General features: G+C 43.5%; 1 protein-coding gene across 1 annotated transcript in view; it reads left to right on the top strand.

The window, feature by feature from the left end:
- Nucleotides 1–26,500, top strand: part of col14a1a (collagen, type XIV, alpha 1a) — a gene marked incomplete at both ends in the record, with an annotated part of 230,950 nt that overhangs the window by 39,368 nt on the left and 165,082 nt on the right. The window contains 7 exons of the mRNA XM_083636760.1: nucleotides 19,036–19,191; nucleotides 20,552–20,671; nucleotides 21,035–21,199; nucleotides 21,593–21,757; nucleotides 23,100–23,248; nucleotides 25,726–25,855; nucleotides 26,351–26,496. Coding sequence (XP_083492886.1) covers nucleotides 19,036–19,191; nucleotides 20,552–20,671; nucleotides 21,035–21,199; nucleotides 21,593–21,757; nucleotides 23,100–23,248; nucleotides 25,726–25,855; nucleotides 26,351–26,496 — 1,031 coding nt within the window. The remainder of the gene's footprint in view (nucleotides 1–19,035; nucleotides 19,192–20,551; nucleotides 20,672–21,034; nucleotides 21,200–21,592; nucleotides 21,758–23,099; nucleotides 23,249–25,725; nucleotides 25,856–26,350; nucleotides 26,497–26,500) is intronic.

Below are 26,500 nucleotides of genomic sequence, written 5' to 3'. Positions count from 1 at the left end.
TACAGTAGTTTCCAGCATTACCATTTATTCAGACAGATTTTTTCCTCTGTGTGTGTTGTGTGTGTGTGTGTGTGTGTGTGTGTGTGTGTGTGTGTGTGTGTGTGTGTGTGTGTGTGTGTGTGTGTGTGAATTCCCAGCTTTAGTCTACAGTAATTTCATCTAATTCTCTCCATCTCTGCGCTTGTGTGCATTTCTGTATTTGTGTGTATGTCCGTGTGTTTGTGTATACAGTCTGTTGCCATATTTTTATTGCCTTATTACAGTAGTTTCCAGCATTACCATTTATTCAGACAGATTTTTTTCCTCTGTGTGTTTGTGTGTGTGTGTGTGTGTGTGTGTGTGTGTGTGTGTGTGTGCGTGTGTGCGTGTGTGTGCGTGTGTGCGTGTGTGTGTGTGCACGCGTGCGTGCACGTGCATGCGTGCGTTTCTTTAATTTAAATCCTAGCCTCACCATTTATTCAGTATGATGCTCAGTGCCTCAGAGGGGCTCGTAGCCAAAGAGCTATGTCACTAAGTTGATCCAAATAACTGGAGAGAGAGAGAGAGAGAGAGAGAGAGAGAGAGAGAGAGAGAGAGAGAGAGGTAGGGAGGAGGGGGGGGGGGGGTTAATGTGCCAAAACTGATGACACAGAGGAAAAGACAAAGAAGCGCAGTGAATACATACATTACATTCACCTACTACTGTATGTGCAATCTGCCAGTCTCGTCTGTCTGCCTCTCAACATGACACAGTTTTCAATTATTATCTGTCTGTCTGTCCGATATGTGTCTTGGCTAAAAGCATTAAACAAAGCAAAAAAAACAGAAATTATGTAGATCAGCTATTCCCAAATCTTCCACGGCCCACCCAAGCATTTAATCACAACTCTGATCAACACATAAGACTAATATAAGATGAAGTATTTTTAATTTCATAAACAGAGCAACGTGTGTGTGTGAACGTGGGCATATAATGCAGGAGCCTACAAATTAATATTCCATCCACATATAACAATACCCAAAAGCCCAATTGCCAACATTGTCTTCCCCCTTACTCATCATCAGAAGTATTTGTGTGCATAACACGGATGAGATATTTGTTTAGACAAACTGTGATGAGCAATTACAACAACAACAACAACAACAACAAACAATCCACAAACTATTAATCCTATTTAAATGTCTCCATGGACAGACATTTGACATTACGGTTTTTCCCTCTCAAATTTTGTTTATGTAATTTGGTGCGTTTAGCCCTCTTCCCAACAAACTACTATGCTACACTGGATGCTTCAGTGGTTACCAACCACCGGGCCGCGGACCGGTACCGGGCCGCAACGCATTTGGTACCGGGCCGTGAGCCTGGTCTAAAAAAAACTACAAAACTTACAAACTACAAACATAAATAAACGTCAACTTGAAACTATGTTTCAACTACCACACAGCCTAAAATATTATAGCCTATGTTTATAAAAAAAATAATAATAATAATAATTAAAATTGACAACTGGTCATTTAAACAATGTATAGAAAACTGGAAAATCTTGCCCTTGTCTATGATTGGCCGTATGGTAAGATGGTTTCACTTCCCAGGTTCCTCTATCTGTGTCAAAACCTCCCCATCTTCCTTACATCAGCTTTTTTCAAAGAACTGGACTCAATAATTCTGTCCTATATCTGGAATTATAAAAATCATAGAATTTCGAAAATTAACTTGCAGAAACCCAAGTCTGAAGGCGGGTTGGCCTTACCAGTGTTTAGGCACTACTACTGGGCTGCCAATGTTAGAGCTCTAATGTTTTGGCGGCAAGGGACCCCTGACAATTTAGCTCTCGGGGCCCCCCTGTGGCTGAAAATGGAGGCCAGTTCTATTGCCAACTCTTCTCTGCCAGCCATCTTATTTTCTAAGCTAGAGAGGCGGGGGACTCTTCCATCGAAGACCTATATATACAGTAGATGGTCATTTTGCATCCTTTGATTTACTGAAAGGGAAGTTTGGGTTACCCGGCACGGACTGGCTCAGATTCCTACAAATCAGAAACTATGTTCGATCCAAGATTCAGGCCTCGCGCTCCCAAATGAACATGCTCTTTTTGATGTTTTGTTCGGCCCTCCTCACTCCAGGCACCTCATCTCTAGATTTGTGTGTCTGTTTGATGACTGTACCATGGCCTCTACTGGGAGAGACTTAGGTTCCTGAGAACCAATGCACTTAGAAAATGTATAACTATCTGGGACCCGTTTTTAGTTTACCTCAACGAGGCTAGGGGTGACGGGTGACTCACCCGGCTGGCTTCCCATAGACCCCTTGAGTGAGATCCCAGGTATATCGTTTACAAGAACATAAGAACCTTAGGTGGCTGGCGGCACCACTTTGTAATGTTGATTATATTTTTTGTTTTGTTTTGTTTTTGTTTTGTTTTTCATTTCTTTCCCCTGTGTCTGAGCCTGTTTGTCTGTTTGTGTTATATACAAATTTAAAATGTGAAAATAAAATATATAAAAAAAATAAAAAATTGACAACTGGTCTGCGACTTTTTTTTCCATCTACCGGTCCACGGCACAAAAATGGTTGGGAACTCCTGCCTTAGTTCATCTAGTTTCATATGATAGCAGAAACTTCACTCTGATTTGTATCGCTATGGAATCGGGAGATTAATGGGAGATACAGCAGGAGAAAGGGTTAAAAAATTGGGAGACTCCTGTGAAAATCTGGAGTGTTGGCAGGTGGTACTCGTGCCCCACCTGCAGTACCTTCACGGTCCACCAGGGGGCCGTGGTTCACACTTTGGGAATCACTGAATAGATGTTTGAATTTATTTCAGAGATGATGTGAAAATGCACAATTTGTGAGCGGCTGTGTCAGTTCGAGTGTGTAGTGTGAAGGGCAAAGGAATGAGAGAGTGGAGTGCTTAACTGTTTAACTGAATGCTAAATGAACAGACGCACCCCGCCGGGGACTCACTCAGGTAGACCCAAGTCTTCCAGAAGTGCACTCTGGTCTCCATTCGTCTTGTCTTGTCTTGCTTTACTCTTTCCATCAGAGCATCATTGTGTTTTACATTTGCTGGTGGACATTGGCCAACTGTTGAATTATTCCTCTTGAGGAGAACTTAAAAAATAAATATCATATACTTACTCACACACTCAGACTTGGGAGCAGAATAGCCATTACTCACTGGAATGTGTGTGTGTGTGTGTGTGTGTGTGTGTGTGTGTGTGTGTGTGTGTGTGTGTGTGTGTGTGTGGGTGGGTGGGTGTGTGTGTGTGTGTGTGTGTGTGTATGTGTGTGCGTGTGTGTGTCTGTGTGCGTGTGCGTGTGTGTGTGTGTGTGTGTGTGTGCGCGCGCATGCGTGCGTGTGTGTGTGGTCTCCGTGCTAGCCACAATTCTGTCCTTCCCCTCAATGGGGAGAGCAGGTTCATGGATGAGTTGAGCTAATTGTATGACAATGGTTAACAAGTGTGTGTGTGTGTGTGTGTGTGTGTGTGTGTGTGTGTGTGTGTGTGTGTGTGTGTGTGTGTGTAGGTGTATGTGTGTGTGTGTGTGTGTGTGTGTGTGTGTGTGTGTGTGTGTGTGTGTGTGTGTGTGAGAGAGAGAGTATGTGTGTTCATGTATGGACGTGCTGATGGCATTTTGGTCATTAGTGGCAAGGACTCGTTAAGTGCAGAGGCAATTAGCATAATTAGCGACCACTTCCTCTCTCATTTCCTTCTCCTACAGCCTCTTACTACTTACCCCTTCACTCTCACTGATAAAAGTTGTCTAGAGCAAATGGTGCCACTTGGTTATTTTTACATTCAAGAGCCAAAATATTTCCACATCTATGCAGTGTGTGCATCTCCCTCCCCATTCACCCTCACTTTCTCTCTTTTTCCTCTTCTGCTGTCCTATCTCCTCTACTCCTCTCTTCATCCTAACTCCTCTACTCCTCCTCTACTCCTCTCTTCATCCTAACTCCTCTACTCCTCCTCTACTCCTCTCTTCATCCTAATTCCTCTACTCCTCATCTACTCCTCTCTTCATCCTAACTCCTCTACTCCTCTTCTACTCCTCTCTTCATCCTAACCCCTCTACTCCTCCTCTACTCCTCTCTTCATCCTAACTCCTCTACTCCTCCTCTACTCCTCTTTTCATCCTAACTCCTCTACTCCTCTCTTCATCCTAATCCATCTACTCCTCATCTACTCCTCTCTTCATCCTAACTCCTCTACTCCTCCTATACTCCTCTCTTCATCCTAACTCCTCTACTCCTCCTATACTCCTCTCTTCATCCTAACTCCTCTACTCCTCCTCTACTCCTCTCTTCATCCTAACTCCTCTACTCCGCCTCTACTCCTCTCTCCATTCATATGGCAACAAGTGGCACGTATTTGAGCAATCGTGTGAGGACAAATTGGTTCCTCCGTTCCAGTGTTCTGTCCGGGAGCGACAGTACTGTGCTTCTTGCAGGACATAAAGGATGGGGGCAGAGGCTTAACCTGCTTTGTCCAGTCAGAGCGTTCTATGCTTCTATGTTGTTAGAGATCACACCTGACTCTGTTGTTTGAGATCACACCTGACCTGACTGTTGTTTGAGATCACACCTGACTCTGTTGTTTGAGATCACACCTGACCTGACTGTTGTTTGAGATCACACCTGACTCTGTTGTTTGAGATCACACCTGACCTGACTGTTGTTTGAGATCACACCTGACCTGACTGTTGTTTGAGATCACACCTGACCTGACTGTTGTTTGAGATCACACCTGACTCTGTTGTTTGAGATCACACCTGACTCTGTTGTTTGAGATCACACCTGACTCTGTTGTTTGAGATCACACCTGACTCTGTTGTTTGAGATCACACCTGACCTGACTGTTGTTTGAGATCACACCTGACCTGACTGTTGTTTGAGATCACACCTGACTCTGTTGTTTGAGATCACACCTGACTCTGTTGTTTGAGATCACACCTGACCTGACTGTTGTTTGAGATCACACCTGACCTGACTGTTGTTTGAGATCACACCTGACCTGACTGTTGTTTGAGATCACACCTGACCTGACTGTTGTTTGAGATCACACCTGACTCTGTTGTTTCAGATCACACGTAACTGTTGTTTGAGATCGCACCTGACTGTTGTTTCAGATCACACCTGACTGTTGTTTGAGATCACACCTGACTGTTGTTTGAGATCACACCTGACTGTTGTTTGAGATCACACCTGACTGTTGTTTGAGATCACACCTGACTGTTGTTTGAGATCACACCTGACTGTTGTTTGAGATCACACCTGACTGTTGTTTGAGATCACACCTGACTGTTGTTTGAGATCACACCTGACTGTTGTTTGAGATCACACCTGACCTGACTGTTGTTTGAGATCACACCTGACTGTTGTTTGAGATCACACCTGACTGTTGTTTGAGATCACACCTGACTCGTTTAGCTTGATCCAATTTAACACATTGCTTTCTTCTTTGAAGGCTAGCTCGTTTATTGCTCAGGACAAAATGCTTTAAAAACTCATGTATTATCATCAGCAGTGTGCTTGCAAAATGCTGATGTTTATTGTCAGTGCTGTAGCCTACAGGGAAAGCGTAATGCCGCATCCCAGGTCTGTTCTGCATGAATTTCCATGATTTTACAATGGCTCTCTTAAGAGAGGGAGAGATATAGCGAGAGAGGGAGAGCGAGATCGAAGGGGGGTGGGTTGGCATGCAAAATCAATGTTTAAGCCGGCATTGTATTGCATAGTGAGAGAAAACAGCAGTTCTCTTGCACCACACCTACCTCTAGGGCTGTTACAATGTGTGCATGCAGCTACAAAATAACCACATATGATAAGAGAGGTTCCGCTTTCGAAATAGAAGCCCAAACAATTCAACAAGTGTGTGTGTGTGTGTGTGTGTGTGTGTGTGTGTGTGTGTGTGTGTGTGTGTGTGTGTGTGTGTGTGTGTGTGTGTGTGCGCTTGCGTGCTTGTGTGCGTGCGTGCATATCAGAGAGATTAGAGGAAGTCAAATAGGGAGAGAAAATGAAAATGCTACAAGGCAAACAGAGAGACAGACAGAGACGGAAAGACTAGGAAAGGTTGAGAAACACAGAGAGAGAGAGATAGAGAGAGAGAGCGAGAGAGGGAGACAAGTGTATAAGCCATGTGTTGCGTTCAGCATACATAAAAGTGTCTATTGTGTCTTTGTGTATTCGGTGATGTGTGTGTGTGTGTGTGTGTGTGTGTGTGTGTGTGTGTGTGTGTGTGTGTGTGTGTGTGTGTGTGTATATTCAGTGAAGTGGATCAGAACAAGCCAGGATTAGAGATCAGAGGCCAGGCAGGGAGAGGTCTCTGGTGGAACGACACAAACCGTCTAAAAACAGCTGTCGGATTACACCTTAGAACACTTTGGATCAGACTACACACACACACACACACACACACACACACACACACACACACACACACACACACACACACACACACACACACACACACACACACAGTATCTCAGATGAATATGAATGTTTGTGCCTGGCTGAGTTTGTTCTCAGGGCCACTGAGCAAACGACAGGTGTATCTCCTGCCTCCCCCTTGATTGAATAAACAAGCCAAGAAAAGCAGAACTTCTTGCTTGAGGAGCTCTGGGTGTTTGAGGAGCTCTGGTTGTTTGAGGAGCTCTGGTTGTTTGAGCTCTGGTTGTTTGAGGAGCTCTGGTTGTATAGCACCAGCACCTCTTTGGAGAACAAAACGGAAACCATCTCTGTCAGTGCAGGCAGGCTGAAGCAATGATGAACGGCTGACAGAATTTCTACTGTAAGTCTTGGGTAAAAAAAAAAGTCACAGCATGGAGGGGGTTGGAACTATTTGTATGCCCCTAGCTCTTCCTTTTTATTTCTCGGCGGAGGTGGCTGGTCGGGGTTGATACTAACGTCTTATTGAACATTGTCTCAGGAAGCATGCTTGTTAACCCAGCTCCAAAGCTGCAATGTGTCTTGATTTTCACTTAAAAAGTTGAGTAACAACTAAAAAGTTGATCATAAATCCTCTATTGTTAACTTCACAGGTTAACAATAGAGTTAATAGAGCATAAGTTTATGCCAAACCTAAATGGGGGGGTGTCTGATTACGAATTGACTTATGTATATCAAAGTAAAACCAGGAACTCTTACTATTTTGTAGGTGACTGAAAAAAAGGCTGTTGATATAAGAGCTGTAAAGACATTTTCAGTGTGTAATAAATGCTTCTATTAAGGCACCAAGCTCTACAACATAAACAGCAAGGAGGAGAAATGGTCCTTCTTATCATTCAAACTGAAATTATATAGTGAGAAAACACATTACAGGGGTGACCATTAAAGAGGCATTTCACATTCTGAATAATATTATTTTCATCCTCATCATTTAAGTGAGGTGTTTTTTCCTAATACATGGAATATGGGTTGGGAATACGATCAAAATCATATCAACATATCAACTCTCAATAGCAAAATTTTGTGTAAAGCTAATTTGGAATGAATGTAAGATTTTTGGTAATAAATAAATGTGCCTTGTTGTTGGAAGTTGATCTAAAAATCAAACTTTGGCTCAGCCAATGGGCAGAGGTGTAGTGCTATCTAGAGAAGTGGGGGAACGCACCTATATGGGGAACACCTGCACACGCACAGGTCCCAACAAAGCCCCCCACCCCCCCCCCCCCCGCGCGCGCGCGCGCACGCACACAGGCTAACGTTCACGCAGCCTATTCATTAATTAATCGTTCGGGGCGGGCAATCGTTATATCAACAAATTAAACGAGCAAACTCACGGATTCCTCAAGTGCTGCAAACCACTGTCACTGACACACGACTAACTTGTGTCCTCTATAAACACTGCAGAAGCCCGTGACATTTGCAGCTCAAACTAAAATACGTAGACTATATGGGCACAGCAGAGCAGAGTCAGTTATCAACACAAACAGCTAAACAATCTCTCAACCAGCGATCACACAAGTTGCACAAGGCAACTGGCATCTGGCGATGCAAATTGAAATGGGGTGATTAACGCTAACTTTTGATTCAACCGCGTTGAAAAGAAACACGCTTTTAACATTGTTTCTTCATGCTTGTAAACGTACCTTTTTAGCAGCTGGTCCGAAAAATGAAAGGATGTTTGGCTGCCTTTTTCATCTTTACTTGTTATAGTGAGGTACTGGTGGAAAAAAATATATTTTGATGCCGAAAAAGCCAGTATGTTTCAGTATAGCTTTTATTAAACTGAGGTTTCCCCCGCGCTGTAGCTAGTTAAGGTGGAATGTTTCCTTTTCCTTCAAGCCACGAGTTGATGCTGTGTGAATCATTCAGCCCACCTTAAATATAGTTAAGGTGGAATGTTTCCTTCTTTCTTCAAGCCGCGAGTTGATGCTGTGTGAATAATTCAGCCCACCTTAAATATAGTTAAGGTGGAATGTTTCCTTCTTTCTTCAAGCCGCGAGTTGATGCTGTGTGAATAATTCAGCCCACCTTAAATATAGGACGAATGACAACGTTGTCAAGTTTCACTCGTTTTATTGGCTCGACATGCACACACACACTGACACACACAAAACACCCCTTGGAGAAGTATGGGAACGCCGTTCCCTCGCGTTACACCGGGACTACACCTATGCCAATGGGCAATACACTGGGCAGTGCTGCTGCCCATCTATCTGCATGGCCGTCACTGTTCTCAATGTTAATTCCAGACACTAAAACACAATCACAGCGGCCGGGGAAATAAAACTTCACTAGTCAGACAGCACACTCAGTCTGATCCCTGCTAAATAGAGCTCAGCAATAAATCACTGAGGCTGGGAAGAACCACTGTTAGAAAGGAGAGCGGGAGAGAGAGAGAGAGAGAGAGAGAGAGAGACAGAGACTTTTCTATTGAAGCTGCGAAGGTACATGGTACTAGGAATTAACTTACAGTGACTTTAACTCATTGAGTGCCACGGACGAGTATAGTCGTCAATTCAAATACTGACGTAGAGTGCCAATGACGACTAAAGTCGTCAATTGCGTTTTTTGACGGTGGGACGTGGATCAAAGCCAGATCCATCTCCTGTAAAATTTTGGGGCATGTTGAATGTGTATAACCTATTTTACCGACCCATTAGGTGGCGACAGTGCTCTCCAGATTAGAGAAAGTTGAGTAAAAAACAGAGAAGAAGTCGTTATGGAAACGGAAACGGCATCGGTATGCATCGATATGCATGAAGCATAACGTTAGCTGTGCCTGTGAACAGCAGTCAATCTGCTGCCACAATTGAGCCCCTCCGTGTCCGCTGCGATAGCCCCTCCATATGATTTAGTTGCCGACACCAGCGTCTTTCTGAAAAGTTACATTATTCTCAGCTGGGAGCCGGCGACACGCTGTGAAAAAGCGGGGTGCAGCGCACTTTTCAGTGCAGAGCAAACGCAGAGCAAACGCAGCAGAGCCACCGGAGACACTCCCACGGAGGAGGAGGAGGGGGGTGGGGCACGCAGGGCAGCATACAACCATTGACAGTAAACACAGACCCAGACAGCAGGCTTGATGCACAGAGACAGGCAAACAAGCTAGAATATCTGATGCCCACCAGCAGTAAATCAAGACCAGCAAGAAGGTGTAGGGTCTGCGCACGCAGGGGCCAGCGCTGCTGGTTGCAGCTAAAAAATATTATTTGGCCAAACAAAATTCCTTTGTTTTCACTGTTTTATTGAAGGAAATTATTTTTGAGGTGTCATTACATCAGAAAATATTAGCTCCAGAGTCAGTGATGTGCTTGAAATGCTTCATTTTACAAAAGGCTGAATATCTCAGCTTCTAAATTGAAACGTGTGTTTTTGCTGAAATCCACCTATCTTCTCCGGCTGATAACTAAAGAACCGAAAATGATATCAATAAACTTTTTTTTGCTGATGATAGAAGAGAGTCTCCTCGTTCTTTGTGCGTGTTCGGTGTTTACATAGTAATATCACACAATATTCTGTGGGCCTCGAGAAATCACTGAAAACGCTCTGAAACTCTGGCACTGGGAGCGTCCGTTCTCCAAAAGTGGCTGGCACTCAATGAGTTAATTGTGGAGAATTTAAAATTCGAATGTATTTATCTATTGGCACAAGCCGTAGCACAGACTCAAAAGAGGCTATATTTAAAATACAATGTACTGGTACGTACAGAAAGAAAGAGATGGAAAGAGAGACCGAAAGAAAAAGAAACAAGATCATGGGCATGTGTCCTAAAATGGTTGTGTGTGTGTGTGTGTGTGTGTGTGTGTGTGTGTGTGTGTGTGTGTGTGTGTGTGTGTGTGTGTGTGTGTGTGTATTACTCCCTGGGACTAGAGAATTAAAGAGCAATCATCTCTGCTTTCAATTAGTCTGATCTGCTTTGAGGACAACATGTCTGGGTGTGGGCCTCCGTGTGTGTGTGTGTGTGTGTGTGTGTGTGTGTGTGTGTGTTTGTGTGCGTGCGCGTGTATATTTTTACACTACTACTACAATACTACTGCTAATACTACTACTACTACTACTGCTACTAATGATTATGATAATGAATGAGGATTATTATTATGAATGAGATAGTGTGAGGGGTCTTGGATTTTAGATGATACTGTGCTGTACCTTGTGCACTACACCACAAAAAATGAAATCTTATGAAGTGAAAAATATAAAGAAAAAGTGTGTGTGGGAGGGGGGTGAAATTAGCTGAAACATCGTATTCCATTGGCAAATAATTTTGCTTATGCAAGGTAATTCTACTCAATATAAGACTTTTATTATATATATATATATATATATATATATATATATATATATATATATATATATATATATATATAATATGTATATATTATTTGCAGTGTTGATGTAAGATCGATTGAAGCCTGTGTGTGATGGCCCTGTTGACAGCATGTTTGTCTGCCTCCATGTTTGTTGGTCTGTCTTTGTGTGTGTGTGTGTGTGTGTGTGTGTGTGTGTGTGTGTGCGTGTGCGTGCGTGCGTGCGTCTGTCTGTCTGTCTGTCTGTCTGTCTGTCTGTGTGTGTCTCTCTCTCTCTCTCTGTCAGTTCCCAGTCTGTTAGCAGTCTTTGTCTCTCTGCTGTCTGTCTTTGCTCTGGTAGAAGTTGCGGCCAGCCAACAGTGGCTCACATTGTCACAGTCACATTTTTATAGCCCATTTCTCCACTCCCCCACAACTTAATGCAATTGTCCCCAACCGCATAATTTTACACAGACACACTTGTCATGTCAGCATTTTGAAGGGTTTTCCCAATTTTCTATCCTTGTAAGGACATTTGATCCTCATATACAAGAGATCCAAGAACAAACACATGGAGGTGATGTACTTTTCTTTATCATGTAAACTGAATATTGGAACTGGAACATGTGTAAGCAGGCGAGTTATGTTTTCCACCACACAAGACACCTTTATCAGGAGCCAAATCCCAGTTAGTCAGTCAGTCGATCCAATCTGTCTGTCAGACAGTGCTCTCTTACCTCATATTGAGTGATGCTCACTCGCCCGCTGTTAGTCTCCCATAGCTTTGCAACTGCGGTGGCTAATAATTATTCGTGACAAAAAATATTTTTGCTGGCAGATATTTTTTGTTAGCCCACAACTACATTAAGCTAGCAAAGCAGATTTGCGTAACAGATGTGGAAAGTTTGGGCCATGCTAACAAAACATTTTGGCTAGCCCGTTACTATGACACTTAAAGACAGAGCGTAGCAATATAGCAGCAGTGAACGATTTTCCAAATTTTTCTACCCTTGTAAAGACACTTGGTCCTCCTAAGTATAGACACACAAGAACAGACAGACGCACTCACAGACACATATTAGAGACCGACATGTCATTCGCGCTGCCCCGGCAGTTTGTTTGAGTTAGTGGAGTGTTTTAAGAAAGCGTACCGTGCCAAACAAAGCCTGCGTCTCATTAGCTAGCCACAAAGATGGACAGAGGGAGATAAAGGGGGGGAGAGAAGCTGACAAGAAGAGGAGAAAATGAGAAACCATATAGCTGGAGCGAGGAGGGAGCTGGCACCACCAGAATCTGACAATATAGCTGCAGTATTCCATCAAGCACCAAGCCCACATTTTCTCCCTACTTCCCCGCCTCTCTCCCTCACTTCTCTCTCGCCCCCCCCCCCCCCCCTTGCTCGTGGACCCCTTGCGTGGGATTCTTTGGACAATATCTCTTATAACGCTACGTTCACACAGGGCACCTACGCCTTGCCTTGCCTCAACACACGCCTATGCCTACATAACTTGAGCTGGGCGTGAACCTATTCACATGCTTTTGCGATCACACTGGACGCCTTCCACGCTGAACCTGAGCCGAGTCACAAGCGCCTCTCCTCTCTCCCGAGTGTTTTTTTTTGTCACGTGTGGTCCCGAATTATCATGGGTAGGTAAAATAAATCTGATATATTTAATGTGCTATTGATGCTGGATATGTATAACCAGGTCTCCTTCTTGGGTCACTGTTGTCATAGAGAACTGGATGCTGTTGTACTAAGTGGATTAACTTTTCATTGTCCATCTTGCTTCTTCGGTCGCTATTCTCTCTCCTGAAGATTTGTTTACCGATGGGGAGAAAGCCCCACGTGATAGCCACCCATCAATCACTCTCTCTCTCTCTCTCTCTCTGCTCAACACTGTTGTAGTAACACCATTTTATTTTGAAATTCAGTTGACTTTGCCATTTCCCACGGATATTGTCGCGTTTTTCCTTCATGGCTTGACAGAAAAAGTCTGCCTTCACGCGCCTAGTCGACTTGAAAATAGAACTCACGCCTAAACGATACACGCAAGGTTCACGTTGAGGCGCCCTGTGTACACACCCTCCTTGACTAAAAAGGACGCCTATTTAAAAGCGTGGGTAAAGGCAAGGCGTAGGCAAGGCTTGGGTGTTGTGTGAACGTACTGTAGCACCTTAAGCGGCTTGTAGCACCACGTTGTAATATTGAATGTTGATAATGTTTTTGTTTTTGTTTTGTTTTTTCTCTGTCTGAGCCTGTTCGTTTGTTTTGTTTGTGTACTGTTTAGAAAAATTTAAAATTAAATATTGAAAAAAAAAAAGAAAGTACCTTGAAAATGCTGGGGATCGAACTCCAGGCGTGGACATCGAAGGCAAACGTACGCGCCCATCCGCCACCCCGACCACCACAACACCCACCGATTGATTTCATCGTCACACTCCCGTGGCGTTGATTTCAGACGTTGTGAGAGTTCTATAGAAGTCTATTGGCCGTTGCATGTTGGAAAAAGTACACAAAAAAGGGCTACTAAGTGCATTAAAAACAGACAAAATGTCAGTTTGGGTTGCTTTCTCTTATATGCAAAGGCAGTTCCCCGCTATTCGCCCGTAACTGCACTTTGCCCGGCGGCGAGGGCGTTCGAAGAGAAGAGAGAGAGATAGAGAGAGAGAGTGAGTGGGAATAAGGTAGGGAAGAGGAGAGCAAAGGCAGATGGGGCTCAGAAGGAGCAGAGACACCTTTGAGCAGCCGGCTGTTGTCTGGCAGGCAGACAGAGAGCGAGAGAGCGAGAGGTGGCGTCTCACTAGAAACTAGAAACATGTTCTCCCTAACATTCCTGCCACACTGGTGGGAGGCAAACACTACTGTATGCATGTTGTGAGTAGGGGTGCACCGATCACGTTTTTTGCCACCGATCACCGATTGCCGATCACCTATGAGAAATATCTGCCCAACCGATCATCGACCGATCACCGATTACCGATTACCGATCACCGATATATATATATATACGCCCTGGGGTGTCCGTAAAAACACGAGGCAGGAGACAGATGGGAGTTCAACCGTTTAGTTGTCAGTTCTCTTCAGTACAGTACAGCAGTATAGGCTCTTTACAGCATTATGACAGGAATAGTAGGATTGTGTGTGGTCTGGAAAAAGGAGGCAATAAAATATACAAACAGGTCAGTAACCAAGCTTGCTGTTATATAGGCCAATTATAGTGATAATTAACAACTAATAATATATAAATGATAATTAGGTAAACTGTAAGTCAGTTACTCTTAAACACCAGTCTTGAACCATGACTAAAGCCAAAGAGCTCCCACTCATAGAACCGGGGTTATGCACAATAACCGTCATACATTGGGATCCGCATCGAACGAACATCAAAACGACCCGCCCATCGAGGCCGAGTTACAGTGTTATAATTAGCAGCACTATGAGTGCGATCTACATAATGGTGACAGGGTTACATGACGGGAGAAACAACAGAATCACAAGCTACACACCAGCTAAACTCCATCTGAGTAGTGGCATTAATTAGCGCAACAGACAATCAAACGGCAAATGCACGCAACAAACGTTATTGCAATGATTGCAGGTAGATCGATCTAAAACCAAAAGGGAATGCAATACAGGAATATTAACATAATAATGACTTACTGGTTGGTCATATACGCACACATGGAAGAAGGGGATTAGAACATGTTCAACTGATGTTCAAAGAAAGGAAGAAAGTCCGTCTGAACGGAGCGCACATCCACATACTCAGCCGCACACTTTCGCTTCCTTCAAAGTGCCCGCGGGAACATCAATGCTTGCGTGGAAATTGTCTGTGTGTGCGCGTGCACTACCCCGACTACCACCGTGTCAATCTGGGACTTTAATACACACGGACTTAACAGCATGCAAATGCCTCGGTAGGCGGGAGGACTGGAGGTAACTTCTCTCTGCTGAGGCTGCTCTAATCACCAGCTGATTTGTGTGATTCAAAGACGCAAGGGGTGTGTTGACAGTCTGGTGCGGTGTGTGCATGGAGGTGAGTACACTGACGAAAGCAAAGCGTGTGCTTTGCAACACAATGATATAAACGTTAGAGCACAATATGAAAGTTAAACGATAGACATTGAAGACATGAAAATGGGCTGCCTCATGTTTCTCACGTGCAGCATGATCGGCTATGCGATCGGCAACATTAAAGGAATATCGGAAACAGCAGATCACATATTTGAGGTCCAAATCGGCCGATACAGATTGCGTGTCGATCGATCGGTGCACCCCTAGTTGTGAGTGTGTGGGTCGATGTGTGCATGCCTGTGTGTCTTTGCTTCTCTCTCTGTTTTCCACACATCTGTCCCATTACTGCTGAAGTCATTCTGACGAGGTTGTGAAAACATTTGATGGGCATGGGCCTGTGTCAGATCTGAATATTCATGATTTTCAGCAGCCTACTGTGAATTCCCACAGTGATGTGAAATAAGACAGTAGGCAGTGGGCCTTACTAAAAAATCCAAGGCACTCGTCTCCATTAGAAATAAAAAGCATTTATTATAAGTTGGCTTAACCCAACGTGTATCGCAAACTGACTTCATCAGGGGTGAAATAGACAAAGACACACACAGGTGCTGGTTAAATATGATCAGGGGCTGTGGCCTAGGCCAATCAGCCGACCAATCAGTAAAATGCATCCATACATCCATCTTCTTCCCCCGCCTTAATGGCTTTTCTCATTGTGTTGCTGCTCGCTCTTCTAAAAACTCTCTCTGTGTCTTTCTTTCCTGTTAAGTCCCTCATCTAGTATTCGCCCATACTGTAGTGTAAATTACTGTACTGTGAATGCTGGCAACACATTGTGATTCCGGCGACAGCGTACATTCTCTGTCACACACCTTGTGCGTCGGATGTTAACGAGCACGGTACCCTTGTGCGCAAATAGTGTACGCCCACGGGCGCACCATTAAACAAGCACTGTGCACCTGTTGGGGTGAGGCAAAGGTCAAGTTACGCCTTGGGAGGCACAGGTTAGGGTTAGGTATTGAGGAGGGGACCTCCACAGGTTAGATTTAGGCATTGAGGAGGGGGTTTCCACAGGTTAGGTTTAGGCCAGGGGTGGGCAACTGGCAGCCCCCGACCTCACTCAGTGTGGCCCCTGGCTCAATTTCTTTCTTTCTTTTTCTTTTCTTTTTCTTTTTTTCTTTTTTTTTACAAGGCGGACATTTTTGGTTAGGTTAGGTTAGACCAGTAAAATCTGTTTTTATTTTACTGTACAACCAAGAACATGGTGCTAATGGCGTTAGCATTGTCCATCCACATACTGTTTAACATTAGCATTTGAGCAAACGCTATTGTAACAAACTATATCCAGGATGCACATTGCACATGCAACATTACTAATCTGATTAATATCACATATTTGGGTGATGTGACTGGTTTTTCAATTATGACAAAAGTGAGAGGCCATAACCTTTTCAGAACTTGACCTGGAATGAATGTGTTTTGTAATAGCACCATTAGTGGGTTTATTGTGTATTTGCAAAGCCGACAGATATTGTCATCAGCTGTCTGGTGTCCTTGTCGTCTTCTCTTCCTTGTCTGTGGTGTGCAGCAGATGGCTGGCTCTGAGAGTCAGGCAGACAGCAGACAGAAATATCTGTCTGAAAGCTCACTGAAAAGAATACCTAATAGATACCTTTCGTGAATTTAAAGTTCTTGGCCTTAGAAAATAATACTAAAATATACACAAAGATGGCATAATGTGTTTTTCAAGTTTGTCAAAGCATTTCTCCAGGCATTTTGTTATTGGCCATTTAAAATGGTTTCATTGACCATTAACGTCTGTTGCATGGCATTGAGTATTTTTGGCAGTTTGGAAGAACTCGAATTTTGCGGGCTACTCTCGTTCAATTCTACGATGAACCGACGAAGTGGCACCCCACGAAAGATCAGCCGATGATGTCAAGATCAGCCGATGATGCCATAATATCAAGAGTGACACCGACATTGTGACATCATCATTGATGTCACAGACACTGATGATGTCATAAACGTGACCGAATTCGTGACACAAAACGTGACACATGACTATGAGACAGAGACCACCCGCCCGTCCACCTAGGAAATTTTGTTATAATAATTAAGGAAGGATTAAATCAATATCTCGCATTAAAAAAGTTTGATTATCCAACTAATATTAACACCTTGAGTGCCATGGACGAGATATCTCGTCTTACATAATCCAAGCGTTGAGTGCCAAAGACGAGATATCTCGTCTTACATAAACATTTTTTTTTTTGACGGTGGGACATCAATCAACCCCTTTTACGTCTTCTATATCAATATTGGAGGAAGAGAATGTGTATAATCTATTTTACCGACCACTAAGTGGCGACAGTTCTCTCCAGACAGAGAGAAAGCCACAGCCACGGGGCCGCTGGAGAAAGCCAGTCTAATTTTCAAGGAAATAGCTGGGCGAAAACTCTTTCGATTTCACACACACACACACACACACACACACACACACACACACACACACACACACGCGCGCGCGCGCGCACACACACACACTCGAGTACCTTTGCGCATAAATAAGACCAGAATTGCAAAAGCTTCTTCAAAGCTCTCAGCCGACACCTCAAGAAACGAACGAGCCAGTTTTACAGTCCAGACTGCCCGAGAGCGGCCGCGGAGCCTCCTCCCTCCGCAGCACAGACGGAGGGAGGAGTTTGGAGACACACACACACACACACACACACACACACACACACACACACACACACACACACACACACACACACACACACACAATACAGTATACAGACTTGCCCAAGGGCACCCATAATCACAGGCACGTGAGGTGGTTCTAAAAATCCATTTATCTCTAAACTCTCTGAAAATCTCTGAAACCATGCTGTACTCAACGGCTAATATCTACATAACTACTAACTCTGCAAACTAACTATTTTAGACAGAGAAAGCACACATTCTATTAGTTCTTTTTAGATGATTGGTGTTCACGAAGTCTTAACAGAAAAGAATCCTCGGCTCTTGTAAAATGAGCCAGAATCCTCAAAAAAAAACCTGGCACAACTTACCTACAGGATTGAAAAAACGGCTGGCACTCAATGTGTTAACTGGAATTCACCAGCCACCTACAGTATTCACACATTATTAACTTTGTTTTCACACAAGCTACATCTCCCTATTTACAAAAATAGGGAGATGTTCAGGATAATTCATGATTACCTCTGTAGATATAGCTAAAAGAAGTATGATGCAACTTTAAGTGGGTGTATAAATCCTATCACACTGGAATTGGCTGCAGGTAGGGAGAGAAGATAAGCAATTTTATTACTATTATACACACACACACACACTAACTCACAAACTAATGCTGTGTGTGTGTGTGTGTGTGTGTGTGTGTGTGTGTGTGTGTGTGTGTGTGTGTGTGTGTGTGTGTGTGTGTGAGAGAGAGAGAGAGAGAGAGATTTATAGTTGTATCTCTTCCTCTGTAAGCTTTGCCTTAAATGTACTATTACTACATTGATTACACACTTGTGTGTGTGTGTGTGTGTGTGTGTGTGTGTGTGTGTGTGTGTGTGTGTGTGTGTGTGTGTGTGTGTGTGGAGGGATTGTTTAGTTTCCTCTTATCTCTCCTTACTAGTTTGAGGTGGTGGTTGTTTTCCCCACACTTTAAGACTGTTTTCAGGTTTTCAGAAAAGGTGGATGTTCCCCAGCAACTTGAGAAGTGTTTGAATCCAAGAAGATGAGCTACCTTAAATCAAAACACCACAGAACAGAAGATACACTCTTGATTCAAAATGATTCCATTCAAGAAGATATTATGAATATATTTTCATGTCTTGAGATAATTGAGCAGGACAGGAAAACAGACAGGATTGCTCTTGGATTTTGTTACATACATCAGTGCATGTTGTCTAGTGCATATAATGTATGTGTATCTAAATGTATTAATTTCACATTTTCCAGTTCTTCTCTGGCAGTTTGGTTTACAGTATGTGATTTGTTCAATAAAGACAACCTGACACATACAGACTTGAATTGCTTTCTTTCCCAACTCTCCTTTTTTAATGTGTTTCACATATTTGCTATAAATCATTTATTCTCAGACTTGACTGGGCAACCTGCACATCAAAGGTCACAAAACATCACCTCTCTAAAGATCTATTTAGCCCTTTATTCTGTCTGTCTATGTTTACTTCAATTTCTTTCTCTTCCAGTTTCACTCTGTAGATTATTAGAACTAGTGATTTTTAAATAAATTATTTTACTTTTTACTCAAACTTGGAAGACACTCTCTCCTCTCCCCCAGTAGATCCGTTTGTGTGCCACACCCTGGCCATAGCAGACATTGTGATCCTGGTGGACGGCTCCTGGAGTATTGGCCGGATCAACTTCCGGCTGGTCCGCATGTTCCTGGAGAACCTGGTCAACGCCTTCGATGTTGGCATCGACAAAACACGGATAGGTGGGTCCCATCTAGCTTCTTTCCCTGGTCAGACGGGTACATCAGGACCCCCATATTATAGGGCTTTGCAATTAATCGAATTTGAACTTCAAATACAATTTTGACTCCCCACAATTATGAAAACAAGATCAAGATTATATATATATATATATATATATATATATATATATATATATATATATATAATTTATTTTAGTTAGCCTACCGGTATTTATTTATATATTTTTTGTAGTTTTATTTTCATTTATTTATTTTAAAGTGAGAAGAAATCCAGTATTAAGCGTGCCCCCCCCATTCTTTATTTAGAGGATAGTTGAGAACAGTACAGCAGTCACACAGATACAGCTTTACCGTTACAAAGAGCATTCAAAATCTGCAAGAAATGAACTTTATGGCTTAATCAAGTAACTCTTCCTTTCTCGTTATCCTTTTTTTACTTTTTACTTTTTTAACAATCCACTAACTATTTACAGGAGGGATAATACCAAGGATGAGGATTAAAGAAAATAAAAAAATAAAAGAGAAATTGTTAAGGGACCAGGCAACCTTTGGGGGGAACAACTGCTAACACAGAAACAAATGTACAGCAAAGAGTCTATTAATTTGTTACCTCCATAAATTTGTTAACTCAACTTTTCAACAACAAAATATATCAAACTGAAAAGGTATTTTTAGATTGAATATGCCTTCCAATGTTTTGTGTAACTCAAGCCAGAAGTGTCGTATCACTGGGCAATCCCAAAATCTGTGCCAGGGGTTGGCATCCTGGTCTCCGGCAACTGAAACCCTGAGACTTTTTCGTCATAAAACCCTTATACAGCCCTGGATATAGTACCTCTGTTTAACTATGACGAATAGGCTCCTAGCACTTGTTTCAGCACTGGATCATCCATATCTAATATGTAATTTTTAAATTATGCATTTTTTTCAAGTTCAATAAATGCATCATGTTGCCAAAGTCAATGAGTAATCAATCGTCTTAAATAATCGTGATCTCAATATCAGTCAAAATAATCATGATTATGATTTTTGCAATCGAGCACCCCTACGATATTATCCTCCAATGTTTTCTTAAATGTTTGTATCCCTTTAATACAGGTATCAGCCCATATCTGTCAATAAATACTGTATTTGTTTTTATTAATCTGCTATCATAGCATCTTGATGTCAGTATTTTCCATGAAAAGCATATGCTGAGTGAGTCATACAAGCAAATGACAAATGACAAGATGTGTTCAATGTGTGTGTGTGTGTGTGTGTGTGTGTGTGTGTGTGTGTGTGTGTGTGTGTGTGTGTGTGTGTGTGTGTGTGTGCGAGTGTGCGCACGTCCGTGCATGTGTGTGTGTGTGTGTGTGTGTAGGTCTTGCTCAGTACAGTGGTGATCCCAGGATAGAGTGGCATCTGAACGCCTTCACCACTAAAGACGCTGTCATGGATGCTGTCAAGAACCTGCCTTACAAAGGAGGAAACACTCTCACAGGTACTGGAATGATACTGGGCTTGGCTACTGGGTTGTTTTACTGGTCCTGTTGCATACACTGTTCAAAATGATGTCGAAGAATAATTTGTGTTTTTATATGGTTACTTACTGGTTGGTTTTTTGTTTCTTGTTCTCTTCATCTCCTTCTGTACTATCGCTCTTTGCTTCTTTCTCATCCTTTTCCTCCATCCTTCTCTCTCTCTGTCTCCCTTTCTCTCCCCCCCCCTCTCTCTCTCTCGCTCTGTCTCTCTCTCTCCCTCTGTTTGTCTCTCCCTCTCTCTCTCCCCCTCTCTCTCTCTCGCTCTGTCTCTCTCTCTCCCTCTGTTTGTCTCTCCCTCTCTCTCTCCCCCTCTCTCTCTCTAGGCCTTGCGTTGACCTATATCCTGGAGAACAGTTTCAAGCCGGAGTCTGGATCACGGGATGGCGTACCCAAGATTGGAATCCTCATCACGGATGGGAAGTCCCAGGATGATGTCATACCGCCCGCCGAGAGCCTGCGAGACGCTGGGGTCGAGCTGTTCGCTATTGGTTAGGATACAAAGACGCACACACACACACACACCCACACACACACACACACACACACACACACACACACACACATGCACGCACGGCCAGTGATGCCACGTCAGATTCCCTGTGGGTTAGAAAGGGTTACATCTGGCTAAATCGAACTTATTGTTTAGACATTTCTGCTCACTGTGCATTACACTACTGTTCTGCTGTGCTATGACTGTGAGTGTGAGTGTTGAAGACGGGACATGACCCAAAGCTTCGTCTCTGCCTCAGATATTCATGTTTATTTAAATGTATTCCTTCTCTTACCGTGTGAGGAGCTTATTTTATTTTCTAACCTGTTTTAAGAAACAGAGAACACTTGTGTCTCCTTGCATCTATTACAACCATACTTTCCCCTCCCAGGTGTGAAGAATGCTGATGAGAATGAGCTGCACTCCATCGCCTCGGAGCCGGACATCACGCACGTCTACAACGTGGCAGACTTCAGCATCATGAGCTCCATCGTAGAGGGACTGACCCAGATAGTGTGTGAGCAGGTGGAGCAGCAAGACAAGGACATCAAGCAGAGTAAGACCTGATGACAGACAGACAGACTGACTGACTCCTAACTGACTGACTGACTCCTGACTGACTGACTGACTGACTGACTGACTGACTGACTCCTGACTGACTGACTGGATTGTCCCTGTGCTGGTGATGCATAATAATCTCACATAATAATCACCAGCCATGCAAACTATACAGTAGGTATCATATCACTTACAGGACACTCTGTAACATCAGTGATTTGAGGCACGGTGGCTCAGTGGTTAGCACTGTTCCTCACAGCAAGAAGGTCCCGGGCTCGAACCCCGGTCCGTCCAGGTCCTTTCTGTGTGTGGGGTTTGCCTGTTCTCCCCGTGTTCGTGTGGGTTTTCTCCGGGTGCTCCGGTTTCCTCCCACCACCAAAAAAAATACATGTATGTTAGGGTTAATAATACTCTACTTGGTCCCCGGGTGCTGCACTGCAGCTGCCCACTGCTCCTAGTTCGAAGAAGGTTCTTAGTAGAGGATGGGTCAAAATGCAGAGGATGAATTTCCCCGTGGGGATAAATAAAGGATAACTTAACTTAACTTAAGGTGAAACATTTTGAGTAGTAATTTGTACTTTAAGTCAAAACAAACCACTTTGCAGTGTGACCAGTCTCAGTCTTCTTAATGCGCCCTGGCATGATTGGATGATAAAAGTCACATTGAAATGACAAGCCTAACTGCAGCAGCAGTAATAGCTTTTCTTCAGGAGTGTGAAGCAGAGCCTGAAGGGCCAACAGACAGACACAACGTTATTATAGTGCTACTGCCAAAATGTAATGCAGGCTTTCTCCAAAGGGAAACGTGATGTTAAACAATCCATTGGTTCATGGCTTCACACTCAAGTTAGAAATGTCTCCTGTACAGTGTCCATTTTAGGACCACCTCCTCTCCTCCTCCATCCTGCCCTTCCTCATGCTTCCTGCTCCTTGGAGATGGATATGCAGGGTGGAGAAAGAGGTGGAGGATGTCCCGAAATAGACACCATACCACTGGTCTGATGTGTTTGAAATAGACACCATACCACTGGTCTGATGTGTTTGAAATAGACACCATACCACTGGTCTGATGTGTTTGAAATAGACACCATACCACTGGTCTGATGTGTTTGAAATAGACACCATACCACTGGTCTGATGTGTTTGAAATAGACACCATACCACTGGCCTGATGTGTTTGAAATATACACCCTACCACTGGCCTGATGTGTTTTGGTTACATTTCATTACCTCTCCTTAACTCTGCTCCGCAAGGTGTGTGCCCTCCAGTCACCTTCCCATTACTTCAATAATAAGCTGTTCTCTCCACTTCACTCTTCCCTCTGCTCTCACTGCTGTAGGACACATACCAGAGGAGACGGGCGCCCCCTCTGACCTGGTGACATCAGAGGTCACGGCCAAGAGCTTCCGGGTTACATGGAGCCACGCCCCCGGAAATGTAGAGAAATACAGAGTGGTTTATTATCCTGCTCAGGGCGTACCAGAGGAGGTAAATAGTTTATTATATTGATGTTACTGGTGAGAACACCAATATGCTAACTGTTTAGCACCAAGTTCAGGGAGGATAGTAGGGAGCAGTAGTAGAGAAATATTACAGACCTATGTTGAAATACAGAGTTGTGTATTTCACTGCAAGCAGCAAACATTATAATATTAATATTATTATATTATGAGTAAAAGTTGTATTGTGTGTGTGTGTGTGTGTGTGTGTGTGTGTGTGTGTGTGTGTGTGTGTGTGTGTGTGTGTGTGTGTGTGCGCGTGTGTGTACGTGTGTGTTTGGGGAGGGTGTCTTTCTTCTTTTTTCATATTAGTTTTGATGTTAAATAACCCACTCAATACAGATCACAACAACAGTTTTAGTACTAACATTAACATTCAAATATGCATATCTTCAACTATTTTCATATTTCAATGGATGACACATCATTTGAAAGCTTACATTCTGCACCTTCATAATCTGTCAAAAAAAAACTGAAAAATGACATTGGCCTACTTGTTATTCAAAACACCAGTCCCTGTCAGACATGTATCAATATAATTTAGTAATCTTGTAAAAACCTTTAAATAAATCGCCTACTGAACATACTATTATGAATAATATCAGACAAAACTGTTTTCTAGCCTCAACAGAGTCTTACTGTACACAACAGAGACTATCACAAAAACACAATATATATCTTTACAATATATCTTTCAATGTGGTTTACTGTTACTTCATCTGAGAGTTTGTGGTTTGGATGGGAAACTGTGAGCTGGGAACGAGTGCAGCCCGGTGCCGTGTTCTTGTCGCTTGGCCCCGCCTCTCTGCGTGGAAGTGCACCAATTTGATTGACTGAGCTCAGCTTGGAGCCTTGATGTTGGTGGTATTATTCATCCATGCCTCCCCAGCAGAGAAGGTCATGCGGGCTACGAAGGCTCACCAGAAAAGATAATCTGGCTGATCCAGGCACCTGTTAGATTTCTCCAGAACATTTTAGCGCAGAATGCATTAAATCTTCGGCTAACTGGGTTGACAGGCTCCAGATGTTCTGGAGTCACATGTGAGGAGCCACTGGCTCAGCCCAGAACTAATCATTATCACAACTGCCATCCATTCAGTTGAGGATAAAAAATACTCTAAGCTTGGTGAATTTCCCACTCTCTAGTGCTTTAGTCCAGTGTTTCTCAACTGGTGGGTCGGGACCCAAAAGTGGGTCGCGGGGCCGTTTTCAGTGGGTCGCAGTTGTGTGCATGTGAAAAAAAAGGTCTACTCATTGAGGATGCTGGCGTCCGCAGCCGAAATTAGGCTGTAGCGGGCTAATTTTTAAAGCCAGAGTGAAGGTACTGGTACGATATGAAACTGGAAGACCTAAGGCATCCGTACCAACATCATACATGCCATGCTAGCTTGGGGATAATTGACGCTACAAAGTTAGGCTACATTCTGAAAATTGGGTCGGGACTTAATGACTAAGAAAAAAATTGGATTGTGAGGTTAGAACAGTTGAGAACCAGTGCTTTAGCCCATTCAATAAATCCATTGTCCTTCCCCACCTCTCCCATTTGCTTTCTGTCTTGATTCCATCTCTCATTTCTGTCTCCCCCCATTTACCCCCCCCCCCCCCCACACACACACACACACACACACACTTTCCTCTTCGCTGCCTGTGTTCAAAGGCGATGGGATTTCAAGCAAGACACCCCAACTTCAACTCACTTCCTGTAATGTTGTCACTTGGGTTTTGCCCATGGTTTTCCACGGACTTAGGAGACTTAGGAGACACTTAGGAGACTTTTGACAGGTCTGAGTCTATTGGATTCAATGAGAGGAGTGAACGTGATCTCAGATTATGACAGATTATTTTGCCCCCATAGTCATCAAACTAAATATTCGGCCCATTTTCCGAAGCCACACTGAACAATTTGAAAATAAAATTTTCAGACAGACAGATCAGGAGAAAATTAAACTTGTTCAAGACCTGTCTCTGTCTCCGCAACACACTCTCGCGAGATTTGGCAACATGAACTCACGTTAGCAGGGAGCAATTAGCTAAAGCTACATGTGAAGTTTGTTGATATAGTAGCTAAATCTGTGTTTGGAAAATTATTTTTTTAATCTAATATTATATCTAATATCTTATTTACGACTATATTGAGCTAACAAGGGGCAGCTTTATGTTTATATGTGTGGTTTGTGTGGAGTTTGGGAAAGCACAATCTCTAGTTCAAGTTAGCTTGCTAGGTCAGCACTAACCCTGCGTCACCAGGCACAGTCCTCTCACAACACTTCAGCGGAGAGGTGACCACATGACCATTTAGACTTGCTAGTACCATTTGTTAGAATTGGCGGAGCCTGCGGTGACATCACTATAATGGACCATCTCTGCTGTGTTCCTCCCTCCCTATCCATCCATGTCCCACTTCCTCTCACTGCCTCCCTCTTTCATCCCCTTCCCTCCATCTTTTCCACCTTCCCCACCCTTCAGGCTGTGGTGGATGGCAGTGAGAGTTCCGTGCTGTTGCAGCATCTCAGCTCTCTAACAGAGTACCAGGTGGCTGTGTTTGCTGTGTACACCAGCGAGGCAAGTGAAGCGCTACGAGGATCACAAACAACACGTAAGTTTATTGTGTTTATTTGTGTTTATTTCTTGGAAGGAAGTCTCTTAGGTCATGTTCAGACTAGGATGCCAAATCTGATTTGTGAACTTTAATTACCTATTAATGATTCTATCCAGATTGGTTTTATGAGTCTGGACGCTCCAAGTCTAATTTGTGTCACTTGTCCCAAACCACATATGGAGGTCTGGACACACAGATCGGACTTGAACACTTGCCCAAATCAGATTTGTGGCAGTGCGGACACACTCCCAAATCAGATTTGGGAAACCAATCAAGATAATGATGATTAATGACTTTAGCAGCAAATCGGATTTGCCTGTAATGTGAACATGGCCTTAGAGAAACATTGGATATTCACAACAATTTTCTCATACGGGGCAACATGCGTGTGTGTGTGTGTGTGCGTGCATGCGTGTGTGCGCGTGCGTGCGTGTGTGAGCGTGCATGTGTGTGCGTGTGTGTGTGTGTGTGTGTGGTCTTGTGTGTATACAGTGGCTCTCCCCACAGTGACAGGCCTGCAGCTGTTTGATGTGACCCACAGCAGCATGAAAGCGAGCTGGGACAGAGTGGAGGGACCATCTGGCTACATGCTGCTCTACGCACCGCTCACAGAGGACGGAGCCTCCGAGGAGAAGGAGGTCA

Source organism: Poromitra crassiceps, assembly GCF_964638095.1.
Source record: "Poromitra crassiceps genome assembly, chromosome: 1".
Classification (NCBI taxonomy): domain Eukaryota; kingdom Metazoa; phylum Chordata; class Actinopteri; order Beryciformes; family Melamphaidae; genus Poromitra; species Poromitra crassiceps.
Note: the sequence above shows the minus strand (reverse complement) of the source record. Positions and strands in the feature narration are given on the sequence as shown.